Source organism: Macaca nemestrina, chromosome 3, assembly GCF_043159975.1.
Source record: "Macaca nemestrina isolate mMacNem1 chromosome 3, mMacNem.hap1, whole genome shotgun sequence".
Classification (NCBI taxonomy): domain Eukaryota; kingdom Metazoa; phylum Chordata; class Mammalia; order Primates; family Cercopithecidae; genus Macaca; species Macaca nemestrina.
In genome coordinates, this window is record NC_092127.1 from 30999856 (window position 1) to 31026721 (window position 26866).

At 39.9% G+C, this 26866-nt stretch overlaps 2 protein-coding genes across 2 annotated transcripts in view; one reads left to right on the forward strand and one right to left on the reverse strand.

Moving 5' to 3' along the window:
• Nucleotides 1–21922, reverse strand: part of LOC105488638 (electron transfer flavoprotein dehydrogenase) — a 38693-nt gene extending 16771 nt beyond the window's left edge. The window contains exons 1-6 of the mRNA XM_071092887.1: nt 21710–21922; nt 13195–13335; nt 10915–11144; nt 8648–8729; nt 8102–8220; nt 2957–3034 (exon numbers count right to left, since the gene is read on the reverse strand). Of these exons, the coding sequence (XP_070948988.1) occupies nt 2957–3034; nt 8102–8220; nt 8648–8729; nt 10915–11144; nt 13195–13335; nt 21710–21743 (684 nt within the window). The 5' untranslated portion in view covers nt 21744–21922. The remainder of the gene's footprint in view (nt 1–2956; nt 3035–8101; nt 8221–8647; nt 8730–10914; nt 11145–13194; nt 13336–21709) is intronic.
• A 70-nt stretch (nt 21923–21992) lies between these two features.
• On the forward strand, nt 21993–26535 carry C3H4orf46 (chromosome 3 C4orf46 homolog). The gene is made up of 2 exons (XM_011752875.3): nt 21993–22581; nt 24424–26535. The coding sequence occupies exons 1-2, from the start codon at nt 22396–22398 to the stop codon at nt 24577–24579; spliced, it is 342 nt and encodes a 113-aa protein (XP_011751177.1). The 5' UTR covers nt 21993–22395; the 3' UTR covers nt 24580–26535.
• Nucleotides 26536–26866: the final 331 nt, after the last annotated feature.

Genomic DNA, 26866 nt, shown 5'->3' on the forward strand with positions numbered 1-26866 from the left:
TTAGTGTTCAAGGGACAGGCCGTGGAGCCACACAGCCTGTATTTAAATCCCAGCCCCAATACTTAGTAGGTGTCTGACCCCAGCCAAGTTACTTAGCCTCTGTAACTTAAAAATGTCCAAATCAGAATTCTTATAATAAAATGCATATTGGAGATAGGAACCAAGAGAAGGCTGTAAGAAGAGCCAAGTCAAAAAAGTGTTTCAAGAAGGAAAACATAATTGAACTGTGTCAAGTGCCATCCACTAGAAGGTCAAGTAAGGGAAAACAGAGGCCTGTCCACCAGATTGGCAAAATGGAGGTATTTGTGACTCTAACAAGAACCGTTTCAGTGAAATGGCAGGGAGAAAGCCTAACTACAGTGGGTTAAATAGAGAATGGAACAACACATTAAACAGAATCTTTGATTTTCCCCACTCTAACCTTGTGGTAGTACTATTTTTAAAAACTTAGATTTTGGGGCTCAAATTACTAAGACTCCATTGTACTCTTCTATGCTATTATATCTGCATAAATGCAACATACAAAATATAAACGGTTTTACAAATGCAAAGCATAAAGTTAAAAATCATATATATATATCTTTCTTTTTTAATTTTTATTTTTTTAGACGGAGTCTCACTCTGTCGCTTAAGGTGGAGTACAGTGGCACGATCTTGGCTCACTGCAACCTCTGCCACCTGAAATAAACTCATATTTGAACAAATGAGAACATGCAAAAATGAAATACCAAATACCAAAAATACCAAAATTGCTTCAATTTTGTTATAATATTAAATGCAAAAATATTTAAAGACTAAAATATAATTTATAATTAATCATAATATAGAAAAGAACCATAATATATGAACAACCATGTTCTTTTACTGAGAGGCAGTATAACAGTCTTTACAAACCTGGCTATGCACTGGAATCCCTGGAGGCTTGTTAAAAAACAGCTTCTTAGGCCTTACTGCAGGACAGGCTGAGCCCCAAGATGTCACATGATTCTGATGTGGCCAGTTAAACCACTAGGAGTCCCAAACAGGATTTGCCATTTCCTTTTTTTGTTTGTTTTTAGATGGCATCTCGCTCTGTCGCCCAGGCTGGAGTGCAGTGGCGTGATCTCGGCTCACTGCAAGGTCCGCCTCCCGGGTTCACGCCATTCTTCTGCCTCAACCTCCTGAGTAGCTGGGACCACAGGCACCCACCACTATGCCCGGTTAATTTTTCTGTATTTTTTTTAGTAGAGACGAGGTTTCACTGTGTTAGCCAGGATGGTCTTGATCTCCTGACCTCGTGATCCGCCCGCCTCAGACTCCCAAAGTGCTGGGATTACAGGCATGAGCCACTGCGCCCAGCCGCTATTTGCTTTTGAAGCAGGAAATGTGAGAAGCACAAAGTCTGCTGGAAGGGACTCTAGATTCCTAATTCTATTCCAAGAGTGGCAGAGAGGAGGATAAACTATCAGTTGACAAATATTTACTGAGACCTAATATGTACCTGGCATTATGCCAGGCATTGGAATAACCCAGGATCTCTATCCTTTGGGAGCTTATAATCTAGTTGGGAAATTGGATAATAAATAAACCTGAATAGACAGGCCAGTTGATTGAGATGTTAATTTGTGTTTTGTTCATATTATAGGACAGCAAGCTATTTTTTTCCTTATCTTTTCCAAAGAGTGACAGTTCTATGTTCTGATGGTTTTGCTTTCAGATTCAAAAATACAAGATGTGAAAATCTGAAAATTATGCAGGTTTATATTTTGAATGAGAGGTGGAGAATCAGTTTTACATCTACCAAAAGAGGTTAAAATCATGTCAAAGTGGCCGGGCACAGTGGCTCATGCCTGTAATCCCAGCACTTTGGGAGGCCGAGGCGGGTGGATCATGAGGTCAGGAGTTCAAGACCAGCCTGGCCAACATGACAAAACCCCATCTCTACTAAAAATACAAAAAGTAGCCAGGCGGTGGCACACAGATGTAATCCCAGCTACTCGGGAGGCTGAGGGCGGGGAATTGCTTGAACCTGGAAGGCAAAGGTTGCAGTGAGCCAAGCTCGCGCCACTGCACTCCAGCCTGGGCAACAAACAAACACGTCAAAGTATATCACTACTTACCTACTGATAGTAATGCAAAATGATTCTTGTCCAATGAAATGAAAATTGTGGAGAAATAAAAACTGCAGAAACTATTTTCATTTGATGTATTTGGTTAATGAAGTGGATTGATGGCCTGTAAATGTGTGTATGTTTGAATTCTTCTTGCACTGGTTGTAATATCTTACTGATTCTCTCCTTAACTAAATGAAATAAAATCTTTGACATGTGTTTGACTTATGTTTGTATATTTGTATGTCATTATCTTTAAAAAATTTTTTAAACATATTATAACTACTTGCCTAAATCACTGTTAGCTCAAAGTTGCTTCTATATTTTTTAATGAGAAAAATTCCATATTAATTACTGTATTCTAACACCCACATTTTTTGAAATTTTAAAAATTCTTATTTATTTATTTTCAGACAGGGTTGTAAGACTGGCTAATTTTGCATTTTTGGTAGAGACAGGGTCTCGCCATGTTGCTCAGGAAGTTCTCAAACTCATGGGTTCAAGTGATCCAACTGTCTGGGCCTCCGAACACCCACATAATTAATGTATAGTTTGTAGCAAGACCTTTATTGAGTCTAAGTTGGTTCTTTCTTCTTCTTTTTCTTTTTTAAGATAGGTTTTGCTCTGTCACTCACCCAAGCTGAAATGAAGTGGCATGATTATGACTCACTGCAGCCTCGAACTCCTGGGCTCAAGTGATCCTCCTGTTTCAGCCTCCAAAGTAGCTAGGACTACAGGTGCATACTATGAAGCCCAGCTAATTTTCTTTTTCTTTTTTTGGATAGATGGGATCTCATTTTGTTGCCCACATAGTTCTTTCTGTTGTTTGTCGGTTTGTTAAGCACGTAACTACTAAGAAGGTTTACCTTTGGTGCACCATCCTTTTGTATCCCTACATCGTTAGTGGCAATTCCTTTTACACTACCATCGTCATGAAAAAGGACCTAAAAACGATAAAAACAAATTTATTAATACCTTAGAATTCATAATAATCTTGAAAAAACAGTAAACAGCCTTAGGTTTCTTAGAAGGTGAACATCTTCTCTAGATTACAGATATACAGACTTTAAAATGTTCAGGCAATAAAGAGACATGTATTAAGGTACTCCCTTCTAGAGTATTAAAGAACAGAGCTCACACAATGGGAAATGAAAACAATGCCACAACCTTGATGAGAAAGAAAAGGGGAGACTACTAGAGAGATTACTAGGGAAACCAGTACGATTAAACAAGAAGTGCCCTTCAGATGTCAAATCATGTGTAAAGAATCTGAAATGGAGGCCTGTAACAAATGAAGAACATGAAGGTGGAGAGAAAGAAACTGTCAGGAAAGCTTACATCTCAAATGAGTGAAGACTTCAATAAACAAAAAAATAAAACAAAACAGGGAGAAGCTGAAGACAGACCAAGGATGATAAAAGTTTATTTTATTTTTGGAGCAAGAAAAAGGGGGAAAATAGGTCAAAAGTGTAATTCTGATGAGGAGAAATAGCAATAGTCTATAACCCTTGGTTTCTGTTTTCTCTGTGGAGGAAAATGCTCGTTGGATAGTAAAGTACAAAATTTACAATGCAATTACACAGCAGATTATAAGAAAGCATGGAAGTGGAGAGGTAAAAGAAAAGATTAGCAGCAATGGATATGAAACCTCCCCATAAAGAATATACATAAAGGTTTTATTTGATATCCTGAAAATGAACAAATCAGCAGTAGAATATGGCTAGAGACTAAACTGAAGTTTGGCTCAGAGTACTCTCAAAAAACCCTGGCAAAGAGATCAATAATCTGTTGATGATAATCATTAAGGACCTGAGAAAAAGAAGCATGATACAAGTGAGTCTGAGTGTTCATGTATGTATTCCAAAAGTGAGAATCATGGATTCTATAAACCACCTACCTGTGACTGTGGCACTGATTCCAGTCAACAATGTCTAACAAGGAGAAATACAAAATCCCACACTTGGGTCCAAAAACGCAAATGCATGTATATGGGCTAGGAAAACAGAAATTTATAGCAGCAAGTATAATACAGGGGCCAATGTGTTGTATTTGACTTACAAACTGTAAGGGTAAAAACAAACAGAAAAAAACCGAACTTTCCTTAGTGCCAATAACTTTTCTTTCAGCATTTCCTTTAGCAAACTTCCAACTGTAAATCCTTTGTCTCTCTGAGATACATGGCAGTCTTTTTAAAGTGTATTCCAAGAATGTCTTTTTTAGGGCTTTGGAGCCATTGCTTTGAAATGGAATACCAAGAAGGATGCCTCCTGTCTTCCTGTCTCTGTGGGAATTTGGGTAGGTGTTTGGCTTTAAGTTGTAACTTCCTGCTTGTCAAAAAAAAAAAAAAAAAAAAAAAAAAAAACCAAAACATTTTATTTTTCCTTTGAGTAAAGACAGTTAACATGCATGCAATGAATAGATTGTATCTGCCTGGCTATTTAAAAGGGTGAGATTTCTGTCTTGGCCTGTGATAGGCATCACAGTCTTGGTTTAAGGCTAATTCAAGAATAAAACTGTTTTGTTCTTTTTTTTTGAGACAGAGTCTCACTCTGTCACCCAGGCTGGAGTGCAGTGGCATGATCTAGGCTCACTGCAAGCTCCGCCTCCCGGGTTCACGCCATTCTGCTGCCTCAGAGTAGCTGGGACTACAGGTGCCCACCACCATGCCCAGCTAATTTTTTGTATTTTTAGTAGAGATGGTGTTTCACCATGTTGACCAGGATGGTCTTGATCTCCTGACCTCGTGATCCGCCCGCCTCGGCTTCCCAAAGTGCTGGGATTACAGGCGTGAGCCACCGCGCCCAGCCTTTTTTTGTTTGTTTATTTGAGATGGAGTCTCGCTCTGTCACCAGGCTGGAGTGCAGTGGCGCGATCTCAACTCACTGAAACCTCTGCCTCCTGGGTTCAAGTGATTCTTCTGCCTCAGCTTCCCGAGTAGCTGGGACTACAGGCGCCCACCACCACGCCCAGGTAATTTTTGTATTTTCAGTAGAAACGGGGTTTCATCATGTTGGCCAGGATGGTCTTGATCTCTTGACCTCGTGGTCTGCCCACCTCGGCCTCCCAAAGTGCTGGGAGTACAGGCATGAGCCACCGCGCCCAGCCTGTTTTGTTCTTTTTTATAATTTATGAAGAGAATTTTTCTGGGTCCTAGGAGATTTTATTTTTTATTTTTTGAGATGGAATCTCGCTCTGTCGCCCAGGCTAGAGTGCAGTGGCATGATCTCAGCTCACTGCAACCTTCGCCTCCTGGGTTCAAGTGATTCTCCTGCCTCAGCCTCCCAAGTAGCTAGGATTACAGGCATGTGCCACCATGTCCGGCTAAATTTTTGTATTTTTAGTAGAGACGGGGTTTCACTGTGTTAGCCAGGATGGTCTCGATCTCCTGACCTCGTGACCCGCCCACCTTGGCCTCCCAAAGTGCTGGGATTACAGGCGTGAGCCACCACGCCCAGCTGAGATTTTATTTTTAATAATTTCCCCAGTAATACATAATAAAAATCAACAGTGTGATGTGGTTGCCAAAAATGTAATTACTTTGAGGGAATCAATGGAAGACGAGTTTCTAGAATGGAGAAGATAACAGTTCTACACTAGACATGAAGTGGTTTATTTATTCTGGGTGCCACTTTGTAAAGGGGATAAAAAGAGGATCCATTCAGAAGCGGGCAGCAAGAATACTGAAAGAACTCAAAACTCAAATTATGGACCGTCATGGCTGAAAGAACTGAGAATATTTAAGCTAGTGTTGGGGCTCAGAACTGAGAATATTTAAGCTAGCTAGCGATGGGGCTCTGAAGATAATACCCTAAAAAGTATGGCACCCTGGCATGCTGAAGTTGAGGCTCAGAAACCGATATCCCAAAATATGGTGCTTTGACATGCTCAACTGAAGAAGCTTCAGTGTCTCTCTGACCTTCCCCGGCCAACTGTCCCTGTCTCTTAATCCTCCCTCTCTCCCAAAACACAGGATGAAGTTGTTCTCTGAAGTTCCCTTATCTTCCTAAAACACGGGCCTACCAAAGAAGCAAACAATTACTTCTGGTCCCTTTCCTGAGTTTTCATGAACTGAACTCATACTGCAGGAAGAATGACTGAAGTCTGTCAATAAACTTGGACAGGCTTCTGTCAGAAACCATTGTCTCCTCTGCAGGCTCAAGAGACTTTGTCCCAGGTCACTGTATATTCTTCAAGCCCATTGAATTCCCCTAAAAATCTTTTACTATCCCCCTAAAGTCATCCATACTTCCCCATCTCCATTTCCCCTACCAAGAAAGGCATATAACTGCACCCCATTGTCTGGTAGGGTAATCACTCTGTAATATTCTCTTCATGCATGCTGATCAACCTGTATGCCTTTTCTCCTACTAACCTGCCTCTTGTGAGCTGATTTTTCTATGACCCTTCAGAGGGAAAGGGGGATGTTTTCCCTTGGTCCTCAGCCCCTATGCTGAGTACCTGGAACTGAAGGAAGAGTGGAAGACCTCAGAAACAAGGTCTTTCTTACCTTCTCCCATTCCTCTTTCTCCCCTAAAGCAAGTCACAGAAACCAGGATTCCTCTTCCTCAAGGTGAGTCATAGAAACTAGAACTCCTCTCCCTTAATACAGGCCATAAAACCTAGAAAGGTTATTTTCTTCCTTGTCCCTTTCCCCTTGAAAACTCTCATTCCAGAGGATTTCTGCTCCAGCCATACCTCAGAGGAAGAAATGCTACACAGAAAGGCCAAAGAGAATGTGAACAGACAGGCCTTGCCTGGCTTCCTCTCTCAGTCTACTACCGTTAGATCATACCCTTCTGTCTAATCACATTTCCACAGGGCTGTCCATTCTTATTGTACTGAAGCATGAAAATGGTTTCCCCTGGGTCTTTGGGGCCTTTATTTCTGAAGGATTTCATATCGTGTAAAACTTTGATTAAATAAATTTGTTATGTTTTTCTTGTTACCCTGTTTTTGTTACAGGAGTGTCAGCTGTGACCCTTACGATGGGTGAGGAAGGGTATCACACGTTTCTGCTACTGGGGCTCAGAAAACGATAGGCTAAAATATGCCACTCTGGCATGCTAAACCAGAGCAGCAGCTTCAGGGTGTCTCTGACCTTCCCCTCCTCCTGTCTTTCAACCCTATCTCTTCTAAAGCACTGGATGCGGCTCTTCTCTGATATTCTATTCTCTACCTTAAGACTGGACCTGCCAAAGAGAACACATGGTCTTCCATCCCATTCCTGAAATCTTACTATTAATATCTATTGCAGAAAAGAAAACAGAAGAAGGCAACTACATCTAGACAAACACTTTTTCGTAAGATCATGCCTGCCTCTCAGGCTAATTCAAATTCCAAAGAGAATCATTTACAAGTTAATTTCTGTGTCTTGGGTGCATTCATTCTCCCTAAAAATCATTCACTTCCTTTCAAGATTGCTGAACACCCAATTTCCCCTTCCCCTCTGATGAGCATTTGGACCTCACTGGGTCATCGGGTCATCATTCTCTTGTGCTTATGCATGTTGTGCGTATGCTTTTTCTCCTGTTATTCTCTCTATTGTCAGTTCATTTCTGGTGAACCTTCAGAGGGCAGAGACAAACCTTTCCCTTAACTCCTATACCACCCCTACACTGGGGAAAAAAAATTCCAGAGTAAAGATAGGGAGGAAGACAGAGCAAGGAATAATTATGTTTAGAAAGTTGTCCTTGGAAGAGGGCATAGATTTGTTCTGGATAGTATAAAACTGTAGATAAGTTCTGTTCAAAATAAGGAAGAGATCACCAACAATCCACAATTTTTCATCCCTTATGGTGATCAATCATAAGTTGGACAATCACTTGATGGGGGTACAACATGAGGAATTCAAGTACTCTTTGGATTAGATATTTTAAAGATTCCTTCTAATCTTATAATTCTAAAATCCTCTGACTTTTAAAAAATACTTATTTCTTCAACTTTGCAAAATTCTCCACTTATTAAAAAAGGAGTTCCTATAAATATTAAAAACAAAATAAAACTATACAAACCTCAGCAGCTGCATAACCAGGGTATACTTCAACACCAAGGGCTTCTGCTTGTTCGCCCATCCAGCTCACTACATGTCCCAAGCGTACAATGTAATTGCCATGATTATTCATTGGAAGCCCTATAAATATATGCTTAATTTATAATTCTGACTTTTTATTGATAAGACATTACAAAAACATAAATACTTTAAAATCTCAAATCGGTATGTATTTCTACATAAGTGCTATATGGATGGTCACACCTTCAACTTATTTTCTACAATTTTGGCCTAGAGTTCTAATTTATTACATTACAAACAACATGAAAGCACTAAGTTAGAAATTCCTGCTTGGCTTACAAGGCTATCTCAATTCTTCTAGACTGGAAGTCAAAAGAACTGAGTTCTAGTCCTGCTTTCCCACCAGCTAGCTGTATAGCTTTGAGTAAATCCTTCAAATATCTGGGCCTTAGGTCTCATCTGTAAAAGGAGGAAATTTTGCCAGATGAAATGTAGTTCCTTCCAGCTGTGGAATTCCATAGTTCTATGAATATTCACTATACCTTACCTGGAAGAATTGGCACAGGAATTCTGTATTTCTCTGTTAAAATTCCAAATCTGTCTTCTGTTACAGGAGTGTTAAGTGGAGCCTAGAAATAAAAGAAGAAAAAGAAATGTTTTTAGTTTATATTTGCAAGTGTAAACATAAATATAAAAAAATATAAAATGTACTCTGATGACAAAGAAAGAACTTCCCCCTAATTTTCTTTTGGCATTTCCTTTAGAAAACTTGTCACTCTAAATCCTTTCTCTGTCTGAGATGTATGGGAATCTTTTTTTTTTCTTTTGAGACAGTGTCTCTTTCTGTCACCCAGGTTGGAGTACAGTGGTGCAATCTTGGCCCACTGCAGCCTCTCCCTCCTGGGTTCAAGTGATTCTCCTGCCTCAGCCTCCCAAGTGGCTGGACTTACAGGCACCTGTCACCATGCCCGGCTAATTTTTGTAGTTTTAGTAGAGAGGAGGTTTCACCATGTTGGCCAGGCTGGTCTCGAACTCCTGACCTCAAGTGATCCACCCCGCTTGGCCTCCCAAAGTGTTGGGATTATAGGCATAAGCCACCACGCCCGGCCAGCTGGGAATCTTTTAAAAATCTAAATAAATGTCTTGCCAGTTTTGTATCACAGGAATATATCTCTTGGGAGTCTTGGAAACATCTTTGAAACGTGACCATCATGTCTTTTTGTCTCTGTGGAGAGGTGCTTGGCTCTAAGTTGAAACTTCCTGGTTGGTGAAAGGTAAGAGAAATTTTATTTTCCTTTTGGATAAAGACAATTAACATGTTGTGACATTGTACCTGCTGAGTTTACATATTAAAAGGCACCAAAGGCTGTGTGTGATGGCTCACAGGCCTATAGTCCCAGCATTTTGGGAGGCTGAAGCCCGTGGATTTGAGCCCACATGGGAAAATCCCGTCTGTACTAAAAAAAGACAAAAATTAGCTGGGCGTGGTGGCGCACACTTGTAATCCCAGCTACTGAGGGGGCTGAAGTGGGAGAATTACTTGAGCTGGGAGGTTGAGGCTGCAGAGAGTCATGATTGTGCCACTGTACTCCAGCCTGGGTGACAGAGTGAGACCCTGTCTCAAAAAAAAAGGTGCCAAAGCAATAAAGGGCTTTAACATGAAAAACATTTTCTATTAGAATTGATATTATATCAATGTTAATTCAATAATATCCATTTCTGATATAATATCGAAAGGATAAATTCAATTGGGTCCAATTAAAGTATTTCTAGTTTAAGGGAGCTTGATATTTCAGAAAGGAGAGCACAGATGAAATTTTTGGAATTCAATTTATTCCATATGGAAAGAATACAGATGATATTCATTTTTTTTTAAATCTTTGCAAGTATATTCACAACCACTGAATAATCTAATCTTGGAGGTAGGACAGGTATAATATAACCTATCTTAGAGAAGAAAAAATTGACAGTCTAAGATTTTAACCAAATTCATACAAATTTTATTTAAGACAATAAAACTTGGACTTGGTCCTCTGGATATCACACCTGTGGTTTTTCTGCTTCGGTTCTCAGAAGCCATATTAATATGTTTCTTTAGAAAATCTATCCTCTTTGGCTTTAGATATTGCATTGTCCCAGAAATTATTACTTTATTAAGAACAATCATACAAAGACTTAAAGAACAAGTTTAAAAATACTCTCAAAATACAAAATGCCTCCCAAGAAATATTCAAAGGTCTTCTCAAGTTATTATCTTCTCATATACCCATTACACAAATACACGTAGAAAGAATTACACAAAACTATTTGTTAATATCATAAATTACAATTCTGATATAAATTATTTTTTTTTAATTTAAAAAGTATATAATTATTCCCTAAGATAGAGTTACACGGGCTGGGCGTGATGGCTCATGACTGTAATCCCAGAGCTTTGGGAGGTCAAGGTGGGTGGATCACCTGAGGTCAGGAGTTCGAGACCAGCCTGGCCAACACAGTGAAATAGTGGAACCCTGTCTCTACTAAAAATATAAAAAATTAGCTGGGTGTGGTGGCAGGTGCCTGTAATCCCAGCTACTAGGGAGACTGAGGCAGGAGAATCGCTTGAACCTGGGAGTTGGAGGTTGCAGTGAGCCGAGATCGCGCCATTGCACTCCAGCCTGGGCAACAAGAACGAAACTCTGTCTCAAAAAAAAAGAAAAAAAAAAAAAAGAGTTACATGAAAAGGGTTTTCTATATTCCAGTAATTTGGGAACAATTACTGAAATACAATTACAAAAGATTAGACTTTGTATAAAACACAATTTTTCATACTCCCTTCTCTTTCCAGTCTGGGAAGAGTTCTTTAAAAGCAGCTGGATCAAGGCAAGCCCCTGAGAGAGTATGAGCTCCTATCTGGGCAGCTTTCTCCACTAGACACACACGGATATCCTTTTCATGTGCCGCAGCCAACTGTTTTAGACGAACAGCTGCAGAGAGCCCTGCAGGGCCTGCACCAACTATTACAACATCCGCTTCTTCTGCAAACCTTTCCATGTTCACTCCTGGGAGAAATAAAAATTCTGGGATTAATATGACCCAATAATCACATGATAAATCACATGATAGTTAAAAAATATCCACTGTGCTTTAGAGCCTTATTTATGGAAATTCTCCCTGTGTTTTGCACAATAATTATATTAAGCATATTACTGTATTAGTATGAGTATATTCTTAGGTTCTGTTCCAGTATATACTTTATTTCAGTTTCCATAAACTAATTCTTGGCTTTGAGATTTATTATTATACATTTAGCAAATATTTACTTGTCTAAAATACAGTCACAAGTAGCTTAATGACATAAGTGCTTTCTGAGAAATATATCATTAGGCAATTTTGCCCTTTTGCAAACATCATAGAGTATACTTACACAAACTAGATTGTATAGCCTATGATACACCTAGGCAACAGGGTATAGACTGTTAGTCCTAGGCTACAAAGCTATATAGCATGTGACTATACCGCATACTGTAGGTAACTGTAACATAATAGTATTTATGTAACTAAACACATCTAAACACAGAAAAAGTACCAAATAAATACAGTATAAAACGTATATAGTATAAATAGAAATACATTATAAATACAGTATGAAAAGTACAAAACACAGTATAAAAGATTCAAAAATGGTATATCTGTACAGGGTACTTACCATGAACAGAACTTACAGGACTGGAAGCTGTTCTTGGTGAGTGACTGAGTGAGCAGTGAGAATGTGAAGGACAAGGACATTACACTACTATAGACTTCATAAACACTATACACTTAGGTCACACTCAATTTATACAAAAATATTTTTGTCAATAAATTAAACTTAGCTTACAGTAATGTTTTTAGTTTATAAGCTTTTAAATGCTTTAAACTTTTTAACTCTCTTGTAATAACACTTAGCTAAAACACAAACACATTGTACAGCTGTACAAAAAATGGTTTTATATCATTTTTCTGTAAGCTTTTTTCTATTTAAAAATTTTTTAGATTTTGTATAAAAAACAATTTTTCATACCCCCTTCTCTTTCCAGTCTGGGAAGAGTTCTTTAAAAGCACCTGGATCAAAGCAAGCCCCTGAGAGAGTATGAGCTCCTATCTGGGCAGCTTTCTCCATTAAACACATACCTTTTAAACCCTTTTATTAAAAATTAAGATACATCCCAGCATTTTGGGAAGCCGGGGTGGGTGGATCACGAGGTCAGGAGATCGAGACCACCCTGGCTAACATGGTGAAACCTGTCTCTACTAAAAATACAAAAAATTAGCTGGATGAGGTGGTGGGCGCCTATAGTCCCAGCTACATGGAAGGCTGAGGCAGGAGAATGGCGTGAACCTGGGAGGCGGAGCTTGCAGTGAGCCACTGCACTCCAGGCTGGACAACAGAGTGAGACTCTGTCTCAAAAAAAAATAATAATTAAGACACAAACACACACGTTAGTTAGGCCTACACAGGGTCAGGATCATCAGTATCTTCCACCTCCACATCTTCTCCCACTGGAAGGTCTTCAAAGACAATAACACGCATGGGCTGTCATCTCCTATGCAAATGTTAGCTTCTTCCAGAATACCTCCTGAAGGACCTGCCTGTGTCCGTTTTACAGTTAACTTTTTAAAAAATCAAGTAAGAGTACACTCTAAAATAATGACAAAAGTACAATACAGTACATACATAAACCAGTAACAGTCGTTTATTATCATGTATTATGTACTGTACATAATTGTATATGGTATACTTTTAAAGAACTGGCAGTAGAGTATGTTTGTTTACATCAGACTCACCACAAAGAATTGAGTAATGTGTTGAGCTACGATGGTCTGGAAGCTATGTTCTAAAAGATGTCACTAGGTGATAGGAATTTTTCAGCTCCATTATAATGTCAAGGGATTACCGTCATAAATGTTGTCAAGTTGTTGACTGAAGTGTCATTATGCAGCACGTGACTTGGTAAAGCCATAAAATATTATTGGATGCTTTTAAGTTATGAAAAATATTATACTCTCCTCCACAAAATGAAACAAAGTATCCAGAAAAGTCTCAGGAATTGTACACAAATTATTACTTACCTTCCCATCTCTTGTCCTTATCCCGGGGATAAATAGTATAATGGGTAGTAATTCGAGGCACAGTAGAAGTTGAAGACCATCTTGTAGCACACAGAGGTAGATAATTTTTCTTAATTTTTAAGGCATGAAAGCACTGATATGCTGCACAAAAATTATGAAAATTATTATCTTCCTTAAAATTAGTTTTCCTCAGTAGACTGAAAAAATATAAGTGAATATTTATAAAGATTCATATATATTATAATAAAAATATAAATAAGTATAGTGAATTAGACTATACTCTTTCCTAGGTGAACAATTTGAATAGCTGTTTCTCATAAAGCAATGTTTTCAAATCTTAAATATTTTAAAACTAATAAACAAATTTATTCAATTTAGCTCATGTCAGGCTCATGGATTAGTCATGAAAGCTGAACACTTTGAGAGTAATAGAGTAGTATAGTAACTGTGTAGGTCAATGGCTTTAAGCACAAACTTGGTTTTATGGTCAGGTTCTTTTTAAAATAAGCTGACCTACATATATGGCAGTAGCTGCTGCTGTTTCTTTTCTTTCTTTCTTTTTTTTTTTTTTTTGAGACAGAGTCTTGCTCTGTTATCCAGGCTGGAGTGCAGGGGTGCAATCTCGGCTCACCACAGCCTCTGCCTCCTGGTTTCAAGCGATTCTCATGCCTCAGCCTCCAGAGTATCCGGGACTACAGGTGTGCACCACCACACCCAGGTAATTTTTGGATTTTTTTTTTTTTAGTAGAGACGGGGTTTTGCCATGTTGGCCAGGCTGGTCTCGAACTCCTGGCCTCAAGTGATCTGCCTGCCTCAGCCTCTAAAACTGCTGGGATTACAGGCATGAGCCACTGTGCCTGGCCACAGTATCTTCTGATATCCTTAAAAATGTGTGCATTTTTGAGTCAGCAAAAAGTATTTTATGGAAATGAACAGAAATGTGCAAAGATTTATCTGCAAAAATGTTCACTGAACCTTCTCTGCTGTCCTCAAACCTTCAACTCTACCTTTTCTTTCCCTTATCCAGGGCAGGTACCCTAGCATCAAACCTAATAAAGACAGAGGCAATTAGATGGGAATTTTCTCAACTCCTTGGCAATAACTTCTAATATAATCTGTATTTGTGCCCATACTTTGTTCATTATCTCAGTTTATAGCAGGAGAGGTGTCTTTTCTCCCACTGATTGTACTCAGTGAATATAGTGAAACAGACTATATATTCTTCCCCACTGGGGTTAATCTTTCTAGCTGGATGATGAGGCTTATCTCTACCGTTGTCTTAGAGACATTCCTCCATCTGATCCCCTCCCTTCTGATCTTCAATTTTGACTCCCTTCTCAACCTCTGTTCTCCTTGATAATCATCCCTATCATTAAAAAAAGACAAAGAATCCTCCCATGAAACCACTCTTGACAGATATAAAAACCTATATTTGAAGCTATATTCATTAGAAGTCTGTTATAGGAGAAGGGATAGAATAATAAAAAAAAAAAAAAGAATAAAGACTTCAGAAATAGTACACATACGTATATGGTATATAATAAAGATACCATTTCAAATTAGGGAGAAGAAATGGTTACTCATTAAATGGTGCAGAGATAGCCAGAAAGCCATTCAGGAAAAAAAGTATACTCTGCTCCCTATGTCAAAATGAATTCTGTTTGATCGAACATTTTATTAGGGAAAGTTCAAAGTAGAGAAGACTATGGTGGGCTGGGCACAGTGGCTCATGACTGTAAATCTCAGCTAAGGCAGGAGGACTGCATGAGGCCAGGAGTTCAAGATCAGCCTAGGCAATATAGCAAGACCTCTTCTCTACAGAAACAAAAAATAAAAAGTAAAAAAATTAGCTAGGTGTGGTGGTATGCACCTGCAGTCCTACCTACTCAGGAGGCTGAGGTAGGATGATTGCTTGAGCCCAGTAATTCGAGGCTGCAGTGAGCTAGGACCATGTCACTGTACTCCAACCTGGGCGACGACCACTTTGTCTCAAAAAAAAAAAAAAAGACGGTGATATATCCATAAATCTTTCAGTTTTCTCCTCCCTTTGAGTAGTGTGGGATGAACGTACTGGGTAGCTTCTAACAAGTAGAGAATGGAAAGTGAAAAATGTTAACTTTACAGTAGAGAAATATGGCAGATACCACTTTAAGCAAGTGATCAAGTTTAACGCTACCAGCAATAAGACATATTGATACCATGTATCCCCTGATATGATGTGGTGAAAAGGGTTCTTTACCTCTGTGGTATTTATCCCCAAAAATCTTTAACCTCAGTCTAATCATGAGAAATCATCAGACAAACTCAGATTGAGGGACATTCTACAAAATGCTCGACCAGTACATATCAAAAGTGTAAAGGTCTTGGGACACAAGAAAACAGAGGAACTGTCAAACTGAAGTAGACTACGGAGACCTGCCAACTAAAGGCAACCTTGTGCTCTGGACTGGATCCTGGACCAGAAAAAGAAGATCTGAATAAAATCTGTAGTTTAATTAACTTTATTTCATCAATGTTAATATTTTAGTTTTGATAAATATACTATGGTTATATAAGACATTAAGCTCAGCAAAGGGCATATGGGAACTCAGTACTATCTTTGCAACTCATCTGTAAATCTAAAACTATTTCAAGGTTAAAAGTTGAAAAAAAGATTATGGTGATAAGAAAGATCAAACCCAAATATAAGAGCTAAAACCATAAAACTTTTTGAAGACATGAGTGTAAATCTTTGTGACCTTGTGTAAACCAAAAATAAAATTCTAATCCCCTAAACCAACTGAATGGACTCTCCTCTTGGCCAAGGGGATTCCAAAGAAACCCAAAAAAGTAGTTCATGCCATGATGGTAAGTGGGGGGTCAGACATGCCTCATTATACCCTCTCCCTTTTGGAGTTCAGACATAACTGACCATCATTAACATTAATATCAAAATCCTAAGACTGACAGAACAGACTCTTTGTAGCAATAAGATACCAACTCCAACCTGACTCTGGTATAACATCCCATGACAACAGGCCCTAGAGGAAATCAAAGTATTGTACCCCAAAATATATTTCTTGGACATAATTTTTGGATTGGCCCTGTAAAGCTGTCTCTTGTTAGGAAAATTCACATTCTGTGGAGAATTCTCTTCCCTTTCTTGGCCTTTTCCTGATCTAGAAGAGATTTAACTAAGAGTCTGATACCTTTTAAGGCAAGCTTGTCCAACCTGGAGCCCATGGGCAGCATGTTGCCCAGAATGCCTTTAAATGTGGCCCAACACAAATTCGTGAACTTTGAGATGTCCTGCCTTTCCAGGCCAAGCCAACGTAAACCTTACACGTATTGATAATGTCTTTGCCTGTAACTTCTCTCCCTAAAATGTATAAAATCAAGCTGTAACCCAACCACCTTGGGAACATGTTCTCAGGACCTCCTGAGGCTGTATAATGGGTCATGGTCCTCACATTTGGCTCAGAATTAATATCTCCAAATAGTTTACGGAGTTTGGCTTTTTCATCAACACTTGGGCTAGGCAATGGTTTCTTTGATAGAACAACCAAGAACACAAGCAACAACAAAAAATACAGTTAAATTGCACTTCATCAAAATTAAAGCCTGTTGTGCGCCAAAGGATACCATCAAGAAAGTGAAAAGATAGCCCATGGAATGGGAGAAAATATTTTCAAATCATATATCTGATAATGGACTTATATTTAGAATACATAAAGAACTCCTATACCTAGTAATAAAAAGACAAATAACCCAATTAAAAAGTGGGCAAAGGATCTGAATAGACACTTGTTCAAAGATGATATACAAATGGCCAATAAGTACATGAAAAGACGCTCAGCAGCATTTGCCATCAAGGAAATGCAAACCAAAGCCACATGAGATACTACTTTATATCCACTAGCATGGCTATAGTCAAGAAGACAAGTAATAATAAAACCACCTTTGCAAAACTTATAACAGATAAAATTATTACAGTGAAAGAGATCTGACCTAACTGACTCCATCTTGCTTCTAACCTCCAAGTAGTCCTTGTTCATTCCTGGGAGTAGGCTGAATTAACTTTGGGAGTTTATAGTTTAATTGTGAAACAAAGACAATCACAGCCCTTTCCCAGGACAAACCCCCTTCCTTCCTGGGGACCAGACTGTCTTTGCAGGACTAACAAATTAGCTACAAGATTAGAAATTATGGTTTAAGAGTCATGCAGCTGGAGGTGGCAAGATTCTGAACCTTCCCAAAGTGTTCCCGGCGATAACATCACTATTTTAAAATCTAGGATCACTACTTGAGATATTTTGCAGATCCTGCACTTGATGGATCAGCTGGCACCACTCAGATCAATGAACTGGCTCATCTGGTCGTGTGGCTCCCACTCCGGAACTGACTCAGTGCAAGAGGACAAACTCATCTCCCTATGATTTCATCTCTGATCTGACCAATTGGCACTCCCCATTTTCTGACCCCCTCTACTCATCAAATTATCCTTAAAATCCCCAGTCTCCAAGTTTTCGGGGAGACTGATTTGAGTAATAATAAAACTATGGTCTCTTGTACAGCCACCTCTGTGTGAATTAAACTCCTTCTCTATTCTAATTATCCTGTTTTGATAAATTGGCTCTGTCTGGGTAGTGGGCAAGGAGAACCCCTTGGGCAGTTTCAATAACAAGAGTTAGCAAGGATGTGGAAGAACTGGAACCCTCACATACTCCTGGGGGAATGTAAAAATGATGCAGTCTCTTTGAAAAACAGTCTGGCAGTTCCTCAAAAGTTTAAACATGGAGTTTTCATATGACCCATTCCTAAGTCTATCCCTAAGATAATGAAAACATACTTCCACACAAAAACTTGCACATGAATGTTCCTAGCTGAACTTTTTATTTTTCTTTTTTTTTTTGAGACAGGGTCTCACTCTGTCACCAAGGGTGGAATGCAGTGATGTGATCATGGCTTACTGAAGCCTTGACTTTCCAGGCTTAAGTGATCCTCCCACCTCAGCCTCCTGAGTAGCTAGGGCTACAGGTGCATGCCACCATGCCCGGCTAACAGTTTCTATTTTTTTGTAGACAAGCAGTCTCACTGCGTTGTGTAGGCTAGTCTCGAAATCCTAGGCTTGAGCAATCTGCCTGTCTCAGCCTCCCAAACTGCTGGGATTACAGGTGTGAGCCACCACAGTTGGCCAATAGCTGAATTATTTATAACAGCCCAAAAGTAGAAACAACCCAAATGTCGATCAATAAATGGTAAGAAGTAATATATCCAAATAATGAAATATTTAGCAATAAGAAGAAATTGAATACTGATATATGCTACCACATAGAAGAACTCTGAAAACAAAATGTTATGTGAAGGAAGCCAGTCACAAAAAGACAGCATAGTATGTGCTTCCATGTATACGAAATATTCAGAATAAGGTAGTCTATAGAGACAGAAAGTAGATTAACTGTTGTCTAAGGCTGGAAGGGGCTTGGGAGTGAATACAGAGTTTCTTTTTGGGGTGATGAAAATGTTCTAAAATAGACTGCAGTGATGGTTACACAACTCTGACTATACTAAAAAACCACTGAATTGTACACTTTAAATAGTATATATTGTATGGTTTGTGACATATCTTATTAAAATTTATTAAAGCTGTTATAAAAAAGAACATTTATAGCCACACACAAAAATGTTATGAAGAAAACAGGTAATGTTTTTTTTCGAATCTAGGATTTTCAAAGTTATTTTCTAAGAATGATAAAAATCTAAAAAGTTATAATATCACTAGACTAAAAATTTAAACCATTTATGTGACCAAAAAAGGGTAAAAATATAAATGTCTTTAGTTGTCTGTATTCTCCAGCAGATAGCACGCTCCAAAAGCATTGACCTTGTTGTATGTGAAAACCTAATGTTAGGTATACATATTTGTTGACTAAATATTAGATAGTCGTTTTTGTACTTTCCTTCACTAGAGCATTCATTTATGATTGACACATGGTACTATAAAAGATTAATGCTTTTCAGAGTCATTTTCTGTGAAAAGGCAAATATTTTAGACAATAAAAATCTGTTTGGTCATCTTTTTAAAAAGTGGCAAAGAGCCGGGCGCGGTGGCTCAAGCCTGTAATCCCAGCACTTTGGGAGGCCGAGACGGGCGGATCACGAGGTCAGGAGTTTGAGACCATCCTGGCTAACAAGGTGAAACCCCGTCTCTACTAAAAAATACAAAAAAAAACTAGCCGGGCGAGGTGGCGGGCGCCTGTAGTCCCGGCTACTCGGGAGGCTGAGGCAGGAGAATGGCGTAAAAACCCGGGAGGCAGAGCTTGCAGTGAGCTGAGATCCGGCCACTGCACTCCAGCCTGGGCGACACAGCGAGACTCCGTCTCAAAAAAAAAAAAAAAAAAAAAAAATGGCAAAGAAATGAATTTACTTATGCATACTAAAAACTATAGCATTGGGGCCAGACGTGGTGGCTCATGCCTATAATCCCAGCATTTGGGAGGCTGAGTTAGGAGGATCACTTGGGGCCGGGAATTTGGGACCAGCCTGGCCAACATGGCAAAATCCCGTCCCTACTAAAAATACAAAAATTAGCCAGGCATGGTGGTAGGTACTAGGGAGGCGCAGGCATGAGAATCACTTGAACCCGGGAGGCAGAGGTTGCAGTGAGCTGAGATTACATCACTGCACTCCAGCCTGAGCAACAGAGCAAGACTGTATCAAAAAATAAAAAAACAAAAAAACTATATATTGGGAACACTTTTTAAGCCTTAGATAACTATTCACCTATCCTAAGTTTTGAAAAAAAAGTATATTAAATACATAAAGATATTCTAGAACTCAGTTCAAGAGTTCAAATACACTATAATGAATATTTAAAATAGTTTTCAATGCATTGTAGTTTAGTGTATAGAAGTTATTTACTTCTGAAAACTGATGATTGACATATGACAAACTGTATTTCTACTGCCTGTATAGCTACTGATTTTCTTGAGAATATTTGGAACTGTGTAGTCTGAATTTCTCCAAAGGATTGGAAAAAAAAGTCACAATCTTTACCCCTTTTCTGAAAACACATCTGTTATCTCGCTTTAGAGATTTAAATATTCAGTCTCCTTGGTTGAGAAGAGAGGTCACAAAGTCCACTGAACTCATAGCATCACCATATCAAAGTCACACTGCTGGCACATTGGTGTCTACTTCTTTCATGCCAGCAGGCTATGAAAATGGCAATGAATTGCCATCCAAAGAAAACAGAAATGGTAGTGGAATTTGGTTAGCACTGGGCTCAAGGCTGATTGCACCTAAATTAGGCTCTAAAGCAGATAGCACCTGACTAATGTTCCAAACACCATCTTATCCATACATTAAGTGCAGCAAAAAATGCATGGGCGACATGAAATTTAAACAAAGTTCTAATTTCTTAATATATGGAAGCCAACTTTAACAAAATTCTACTTTCATGAAATTTCATAAGAATATCCTTGAATTTTTAATATTTATACTTATTCTACCACCAAAACTTAAGTAAACTAAAGATTTTAAAAAAATAAAGCCAGTTATGACAGAATATGAGATCCTTTAGGGAACTTTTCTGTTTGAATTAACGACAACAACAAAAATTTAAGTAAAACTTTAAAAAGACCATCCAACTTCATCTGTCATGATGGTTCAAAGAATACCCATAACACGATAAGGCCCTTAGAGTTAATTTTATTTTATTTTTTTGAGACGGAGTCTGGCTCTGTCACCCAGGCTGGAGTGCAATAGTGCGATCTCGGCTCACTGCAACATCCACCTCCAGGTTCAAGTGATTCTCCTACCTAAGCCTCCAGAGTAGCTGGGATTACAGGCGTGGGCCACCACGCCCAGCTAATTGTTGTATTTTTAGTAGAGAGGGGGTTTCAAAATGTTGGCCAGGCTGGTCTAGAACTCCTGACCTCAGGTGATCCACCCGCCTCGGCTTCCCAGAGTCCTGGGATTACAGGCGTGAGCCACTGCGCCCAGCCCTTAAAGTTAATTTTAGACAACGCAGAAAAACTCCTGGTTCCAGATACACTCAGGAGACTTGGTCAACATATGAATGTCAACCATGATGTGACAGATCAGACTTCCAATTTCTTTAGACTGAACTAGGACGGCTGCGAAGACGAAAGTCAGGTCAGGACAGGGAGAAAAATTGGGCAAATACGATTTTTTTTTTTCCATTTCCAACAAAGGTTTGAGGATTAGAACCAGGATTCAGGATTCAGGAGTCCACCGAGGTATGTGTGTGCTGACAGGTGGTGGTGGTGCGGAGGACGTGTTGACAAGTTTTCCCCGCCCTTGACCTTTAGCCTAGATATTAATTCTTCCAACTGGGGCAACCAGAGGGAAGAAGCCAGGGTCCACTATCAAGCTGACAGAGCGTGACCTTTGCCCTAGATAGCCTGAGAAAGCTGATGAGAGAAGGTGCGAGAGGTGCCTACAGCCCCCAGGACCGGCCTTGTCCCTTTTTCCCTAACTCCTCCACTTAACCCCACCGCCCATTCCCTCTCACCGGGGCAGGACAGCTTGGTTAGCGGCACCAGCATGTTCAAAGTCACCAGGACTCTCAGTCGGACACAACAGGACTGTCCGCTGCTCGCGGCGGGCGCTGGACCTCTAGGCCGCGGGGGGCGCCATCACCTGCCGGAAAGCAAGAACTCTGCTGCAGTTCGCCTCCCCGCTCTGCTGACCGCTCTTGCTTCACTGCGTTCCCGCCTCCTTCTCGCTCTGCGCCGGCGCCATGGATGACGCGGCGGCCAGCCGAGGCTTCCGGGTCATGTACCAAACCAGGGAAAGATAAGGGACTCCAAGTCCCAGCCGGGGCGCGGTGAAACAGCCAGAGCGCGGCCAGAGGGGTCCACGAATCTCACAGCACAACACACGCGCAGTGAAAGGCAGTAGAAGGCGGGGCGACGCGCACGGCTTCCTGGGAGGTGTAGTCTTCTATACGCGCGCCCTTCGAGCCCCACTGGAGGCTCGCGCAGGATCCGTGAGCGGCCTAAGGTGAACTGACTCATATGATTGGCTGTCCCGAAAAATGAAAAGTCTTTGTGGTCCAGGGCTGAGACCCACGAGGAGACGGGGCGGGATTTCTGGCGCTAAGAGGCGGGGCCTCTCGGCTTTGGGCGCGAGTGGTTAAAAGACAGTTGGTGTCGGTTCGGCTGCTCGGGCCGGATTCCGCGGTCACAGCCCTTCCCCATGGCAGACGCTGAGGAGCTGCAGGTTTCTTCGCCGCCGCCGCCGCCTCCCTCTTCTCCCTCCTCTTCAGACGCCTCTGCAGCATCTTCCCCGGGCGGCCCAGTGAGTTTGGGCTGGCCAGTTCCGAGCAGGAGCAGCGGCGGAACGGTGGACCCGCTGGAGGAAGTGGAGCTGCAGATCGGAGATGTGAGTGTGGTGTCGGGACCGCGTCCCCCCTCGGCGCCTCTGGGAAGACTGGCGGCGGCGGGGCTCGCGCGGCTAGGGAGTCCTCCAATCCCCACGACCCGGGACGACCAGCCCTTCTGCGCCCCAGAGCGTGAGTGCAGGAAGCCGGGAGGATGCCAGCAGCTGAAGTGCTATCCCTCTCTGAGGGTTCCCCCTTTAGATTTGGTGGTGAGGAGTCTTAAGGGGTTATCCCTCCTCCCGCCCCACCCCTTACTGGTTTCTTTTTGTCTCGCCTTCTGATTTCAATCATCCGCAGTAACCCGAAGCCACGCCGCTCTGTGCTGCCTGTTGCTGGCTCTCTTTGCCTCTTCTTCTCCCATCGGAGAATAGTTTTCACTGCATGGGTTTGCTGGCTGGCTGTGGGTGCTTAGGATCAGGCTGTGATTTCTTTCCATGGGACTTAGAGCCTGCTGTTCTAGTTGGCTACTTGCCCAGGGACAGCTGATAATGCCATTGTCTGCCCCAGGTCTGCTTAACGCTGGACCCAGCTTGAAGGGTTTAGGTCACGTGGATTGGCTTCATTGACGGTTTAGTTCAGGACTCCTCCTTTTGTAGGATTGCTAGAATGCATACTTAGGATAGTTTCTATTAAATCTCGAATCCCCAGAAACTAGCATCTCACCTCCCAACCCTAACTCACACACCAGTGGAGGGGAGAAGACAGGGAAGGGGAGTTTTATGTTCTCTTGAGTGGGTCAAGTGGAATGAGGTATGTAGGGTGTAACCTTCTGGGAGAGTTCTGTGGCCTGACCTTTCCTGCAGATTGGAAACTAGGGGATGAACCAGATTATCTCATTGCTTCCGCAAGTATTTTTCTAAGGATGACTAAAGTGCTTATCCAGCTTTTATTTTTGCAGAACAAACTGATTGCAAGTAAATATGTAGAATGAAGTGCTAATGTGTTATTTAGAAACAATGTTTTATTTTATATCATCGGTGAAGAAAACGTTTGGCTGAAAAGTGAATTTTCCACCAGGAGCTGAGTGTTTTCTGCATTTGTGTGTGATTTTTTGATGTTATTTGTCAGAGCTTAGAGTTTCTGTTCTTTGATCTATACATTTTCATTGTTTGAAGTGTTCACAGGTCAGTGCCCATGTTACCCAAGTAGCAGTAAGAATTATTTATGATGAAATCCCTCAGATACTTCTGGCACTTAGTGTCAAGGGGTCCAAGTTATCTTGTTGAGCTGAGACTCCAGTGTATTTTCATAGAAAACAACAATACTGGACCAAGCGCTGTGGCTCACGCCTGTAATCCCAGCACTTTGGGAGGCCGAGGCGGGCGGATCACTGAGGTCAGGATTCGAGACCAGCTTGATCAACATGGAGAAACCCTGTTTTTACTAAAAATACAAAATTAGCCGTGCGTTGTGGCACATGCCTGTAATCCCAGCTACTTAGGAGGCTGAGGCAGGAGAATCGCTTGAACCCGGAAGGCAGAGGTTGCAGTGAACCGAGATCACGCCATTGCGCTCCAGCCTGGGAAACAAGAACGACACTCCATCTCAAAAAAAAAAAAAAAAAAAAGAAAAGAAAAGAAAAGAAAAAAAAAATACTGATTTGTCATGTCTCAGACATAATGGATATTTTTCTAGCAGACCTGTTTCTTCAAAGTCTACTCAATATTAAATAATTTTCTTAGGTTCCCTGAAACAGCCAGTGCTTTAGTTTGAAAATTGATTACTTTTAAAGAAAGTAACATGGGCATTGGATTCAAAGCCTTAAGCTTTTTTAGACTACTTATAAAATGAGATGAGAATTTTAAAAATAAAATTACGTCTGAGTTCTTTTTTGTTTGTTTTAGGCAGCCTTTTCATTAACCAAACTTCTTGAAGCCACATCTGCAGTATCAGCTCAAGTGGAAGAACTTGCCTTCAAATGTACGGAAAATGCACGATTCCTTAAAACATGGCGAGACCTCTTGAAAGAAGGCTATGATTCTTTGAAACCTGATGACTAATTTGGCATACTTCGTTGTTTAATAATGACTGCAATCATTCAGACTTCTTATGTCATATTTGTACATGTACCACACGTATAGAATGACCTCTGTCCAGGAGTTCTGTATATACTCAGAATGAAATTTTTCTTGGTTTTCTTGGCTTTTGTGAAAGCAGAATACCGATGCTGTTTTTGTTGCGGACCAGTACTTGTTTGTCCTTAAATACTTTATGCCTCTGAACTTTCATAGAGTCCTTTTTGAAAGTTAACTTCATCAATAGATGGTTAATATTAATAGAGCCACAATGCTACCATTAGCAAACTAGGTAGACCATTATTTGTTTTGCAACAAGATGCTAAGCATGGCAGAGTTTGAAATTGCGTTTCATCTTAAGGACCAAGGGGGGAGGTAACTTTAAGGTTGCCAGTGGTGGATCCAGCTCCATTAGGCTAAGTTGTCTACAGCTAAGGATTGTGTCTTTATTCTATATCCCCAGCACCTAAAACAGGTTCACACAGCACTCACTGAATGTTTGTTGAATAAAAGAGTTAACAAACATAATTAAAAGCTTTTTTCTTCCTATATTTAGCATGAAGACTGTCATTGTTTCTTTAGAAAATGTATGAATCTGAACTTTATTGACTTGAAGAAAAACATTCTTTTTTTTACAGAGATTTGGACTTTGATGATAGGTTTTAAAATATATGATAAATATTTTTTGTACTTTTTTTTTTTAAAGACTTTACTTCAGAAAAAGGAGACTATCTAGAAAGAATGCATATTTTTTCCCTATTTATTTCTGTGGTTACTGCTTTTGCAGTTTAACCGTGTTTGTATTTGATATTTGTATATGTTTGATGGCTATTTTTAAGGTGCCTTATCAGATTTATGGCTCTGTGCTATTACTTTTTGAGCTTTGCAGGTTGTATACATAATAATTCTAAAGAAGTTACTTTGTTTGCAATGCATCAAATTTAAATGATGTGATTTTTTTTTTTTGTATTATTTGACCTAGTGACAGTGTTCTATTTTGCGTCTTGTATATTATGTTGCTTTTCGTGTTTTGTGTTGCGTGTCAACGATTAAGCCAACTAATTCTCCACCATATATAACTTCTGGACATCTTTGATATGACATCTTAATTCTTTGTAGATATGGAGATATGTACAGAACTATATTCTAACGCCCAGCAATGGGGCTATGAGAGGGGACAGATGGATGGGCAAAGAATAGTTTTGTTTAACATATTAGGTCATAGTTCTTGATTAGTTTTTTTAGTTAAAGATCACACATAGTGTGTGATTTCTATACCAAAATGCTTATTTCAGTATTAGAAAAATATTCTTACATGTCCTGAAATATGCTTATTTCACTATTAGAAAAATATTCTTACATGTCCTGAAAATTGCAGTTTTTAAAATGTGTAAAAATAAATTCTTATTAAAAGCACATTTTATTTCCATTTCTTTGGATTCATTACCTTAAAACTTTTTACTGACATATTTCAAAGATACAGGAGAGGCAAATGAGTTCAAGAAAATCCATGTATTTCTACCATGCAGATGTAATAAATGTCAGGATTTGGCTATATTTTCTTCAGACACACATATATATGTAATTGCAAATATTAGATACATTTGAAGTTCATTTTGTTACCTCTTTGAGCCTGTCCCCTTCCTCCCTCCCTAGAGTCCCCAGAGGTAAACTCTAGAGGTGGCATATATTCTAGCGTGTGTTTTTATATTTTTAATACAAATATATTTTTTAAAAGCGCTATAAAATACTGTTTTATGTATGTGGTAGCCAGCCTCCAGATGGCACCAGTGATCCCTGGCCTCCTGGTGTTCATGCCCCCGTATAGCCTTCTCCTGCATTTTATAGTGCTGACTTTTGTAACTACCAGGATATTGAGCAAGTGCAGTGTGTGATTTCTGAGGCCATATCTTTTACTCCTTTTTTTTTTTTTTTTTTTTTTTAAGAGACAAGATCTCACTCTATTGCTCAGACTGAAGTGTGGTGGCAGGATCATAGCTCACTGTAACCTTAAACCTGGACTCAAACGATCCTCCCATCTCGCCGCCTCCTAAAGCACTGGGATTACAGGCATTTTTGCTCATTTTTCTCTTTTGTTTTTTTACTTGTCTGTTTTTAGATATTACATATTTTGAATACTAATAATCTGTTATGTATGTTTCAACTATCTTTTTTAGTCTGGTTTGTCTTCATATTTTGGTTATGAAATCTTGAATTTTTAAATTTTAATGTAATCTTACCAATCTTTCAAAATGATTTGCTTTTTCTGGTT